Source organism: Sinocyclocheilus anshuiensis, unplaced genomic scaffold (assembly GCF_001515605.1).
Source record: "Sinocyclocheilus anshuiensis isolate Anshui unplaced genomic scaffold, SAMN03320099.WGS_v1.1 scaffold101, whole genome shotgun sequence".
Lineage (NCBI taxonomy): Eukaryota > Metazoa > Chordata > Actinopteri > Cypriniformes > Cyprinidae > Sinocyclocheilus > Sinocyclocheilus anshuiensis.
The window spans coordinates 759176-762652 of NW_015540892.1; the positions used below are offsets into that span (position 1 = coordinate 759176).

General features: G+C 39.5%; 1 protein-coding gene across 1 annotated transcript in view; it reads left to right on the plus strand.

The window, feature by feature from the left end:
• Positions 1-3477, plus strand: part of LOC107688818 (tensin-1-like) — a 103509-nt gene that overhangs the window by 96898 nt on the left and 3134 nt on the right. The window contains exons 26-32 of the mRNA XM_016486597.1: positions 221-349; positions 429-524; positions 681-758; positions 856-927; positions 1013-1042; positions 1302-1470; positions 2861-2929. Of these exons, the coding sequence (XP_016342083.1) occupies positions 221-349; positions 429-524; positions 681-758; positions 856-927; positions 1013-1042; positions 1302-1470; positions 2861-2929 (643 nt within the window). The remainder of the gene's footprint in view (positions 1-220; positions 350-428; positions 525-680; positions 759-855; positions 928-1012; positions 1043-1301; positions 1471-2860; positions 2930-3477) is intronic.

Below are 3477 nucleotides of genomic sequence, written 5' to 3' on the forward strand. Positions count from 1 at the left end.
CCATAGAGGACGCAGTGTCTCGTTCCCTACTCAGGGAACCATGGTTACACAAGTAACCTGAGACATTTTCTCTGAATCTGTGTAAAGTGGAGCCAAACCCGTCTATTATAGGGCAGGCCGTATCAAGACACTATTTTGAACGTTAATGTAGTTGCAGCGTTTTGCCTTAGTAGGGATGTATCGATGACTAGTGATGCATTTACTCTTTTATATGTTCCAGCCATTTGTATTCTTAAAGATCGTGAACCAGGAGCATTTGTCATTCGAGACAGTAACTCTTTCAGAGGAGCATATGGCTTGGCCATGAAAGTAGCCTCTCCCCCTCCAACGGTGCAGCAGAACAAGAAAGGTAATATAACTACATGCATTGTACTAATCATCACTGAACAGAACTTCATCCTCATTTATCTTTTATTCTTACTTTGAAGTTGGAGACATCACAAATGAGTTGGTACGACACTTCTTGATTGAAACCAGTGCCAAGGGCGTGAGACTTAAGGGTTGCCCAAACGAGCCCTACTTTGGTAAAAACAAATTTCCAGTGGTGATGCTTTTATGATTTTCTGTCTGCTGTGTATTGTACTGACTTAAATTGGTACCCTTTGAATAGTAGTCTGCAGTCTTCCACACATTAGCTCGTGTGTGCTATAACTTGTCCTTTTTGTGTGTATGTGTTTAAGGGTGTCTGTCGGCTCTCGTATATCAACACGCCATCACACCTCTGGCTCTTCCATGCAAGATTATGATCCCTACAAGAGGTGAGAATCAACCAATCCTTGTAGCCCCTGTAATTGACATCTTCTCAATAGGTGCCATTTTTCAACTTGTCTTCATGTGTGACCTATTTGTGAACAGATCCAAATGAAGAGGCCTTGGAGCTAGCCACACCAACAAGTTCAACCATGGATTTATTAAAGCAGGGAGCAGGTGAGTGTTTCTTTCACTTCCCTCATTGCTCTTTGTAAATCTCATTTTTTTCTCCTAATTTCTTGTCAATTTTCTACCACTTCAGGACCTCTTAAACCTACTGAAGATTTGTATGGTAAATATGGCACATTATCCCCTAGCCGCCATTTGTGTTACTGTTTGCATGCTAATTTTATAGTAACTACTGGCTATGAAAATCAACTACTCACCATGTGCATCAGAAACCAGTCCTTAAAATAAGGTGATAGCAGCTGACTTGCCTCAAATAATAGCTATGACATCCTTTTTTCACGTCATTCCTTGTACGTGGGACTGTTTTGGTGTTGTTTGAGATGCAAAATCTATTTCACACTTATTTTATCTCTTTCTCCCAGCATGTAATGTTTTGTACATAAACTCTGTGGATATGGAATCGCTGACTGGTCCTCAGGCTGTGGCCAAAGCCATCACTGAAACGCTTGCTGCCAGATGCTCTCCTACAGCAACCATTGTCCACTTCAAAGTGTCCACACAGGGCATCACACTCACTGACAATCAGAGGACGTGAGTGGATTTAATATGATTAAATTTTAAATATTACATAGACAACTGTTAATGGGACAGTTCACCCAAAATTGAATATAACCCCATGATTTACTCATCCTCAAGCCATCCTAGGTGTACATGACTTCTTTTCTTTCTCTTCTTTTCTTCTTTTAGCCGAATACAATCAGGGTTATATTAAAAAATGTCCTGGCTCTTCCAAGCTTTATAATGGCAGTGAACTGGGTTTAAGATTTTGAAGCCCGAAAAACTGCATCCATACATCATAAAAAGTGCTACACATGGCTCCGGGAGGTTAATAATGGCCTTCTGAAGTGAATCGATGCATTTGTGTAAGAAAAATATCCTTATTTAACCCTTTGAGCGGTACGGTCCCACATGTGGGATTTTTATTTCTGTGACCCTGGGTGACGTCACATAACTGCCAAATTCAAACTGCTTTCGAGCTGTGGCTGGCGCTGAGACGCGCTCTGCACTTGTCATATAATCGCAGTGTTTTTAACCACATAATGTTTATTTTAGGTTTCAGACATTTAAATACACATAAGTAGTAGTAAAACAATACATTTAGAGTTTGTAAAATACACACGGATGTCTATAGAAGCAGCAATAATAATCCATTCAAATATAATTTGCCGAAGTATTTTATTCATATCAGATACACATAGTGTAAGTAACTATAAAGTTTACTTTATTCTTCTCCCAGTTCACCAGCCACTTACTTGCATGTATTTCGGGAGAAATTGATGAATTCATGTGCTGTAAATCCGACTGACAGGACTCTCTGAACTGCAGCGCGAACAAACATGGCGGTGTCCATCTCACGTTATAGATCACGATCAAGCTCATTTATGATGGTTTTTAAACGACACAACACACTCACACGTATTTGTGAATTGGAATATCAGATAGTTGATGACATGGTAAGCAAGTGTGTAAATATTTTTAATAAAAAAGGAAAAATGAAATAAAAGCGATCCATCTGTCATACAGTGTTTTTGTGGCTGCGGTGTGTCACTTGACAAGCATGACGCGTTGCTATTGAAACATAAGGGGAAACGTTCTTAAATAACGGTCGCCTAAAAAAAACTCACTCTGGGGGGACAGCATAAATATTTTAAACTCACCAGTGAAAAGGTTACAACTGTAATCTCTAGCTTCCTCTAACTGTCCTATGCATGTTCACGAGAGAGTGGCATTCTGGCAAAAGAGGAAGAGCCAGGACATCTCTGATTGTATTTGTCTAAAAGAAGAAAGTCCTATACACCTTTGGCTTTAGGGTGTGTAAATCATGGAGTAATTTTAATTTTTTGGTGAACTATCCCTTTAGGTGCTGTCCTGAATCAAGCTTGTGTGATCTTGGAATAACCAAACTTCATTTTCCTTGTAGGATTTTTTTCCGTCGTCATTACCCAATCAACATGATCACTTACTGCAATTTGGACCCACAAGACAGAAAGTAAGTATTTTGTTTAGGTATTTTAGTTTGCTCATCTGCATGGTCCATGTACTACATTTCATCCTTTCAGAAATATAGTTTTACATTAAAGTGCCCCTATTATGGGCAATGAAAGGTTCATATTTTGGTTTTACAGGTTGATATGCATGCAAGGTAAAAAAACACTTTCATTGTCTTATAATATGCATTTATTTTGACCTTACTTGCTCAAGGACTCCCAAACGATTCGCTCAACGATTCATTTTTCCAAACCCCTCCTTTGAATGACGCTAATCTGTGGGGATTGGTCCGATTGGTCTCATTTCCATTTCATAATGCCTGTAATGCCTGATAAAGCAGCGTTTGTGCGTGCAGTGCTGCTTTGTGTACAACATTACCAGGGAAACCGCTATTTTACCGCTCCAAAAGCGACACCTTGTGGCAAAGAATGAATTTGCATTTTCATTCAGACCAACGCTAAAAGACCAACAAGTGGGCAGGCAATATGCTAATGTTTCATGTTGACGTCAACATGAAACGGCTTGGGATTCGTTTTAAAAACAACTCGT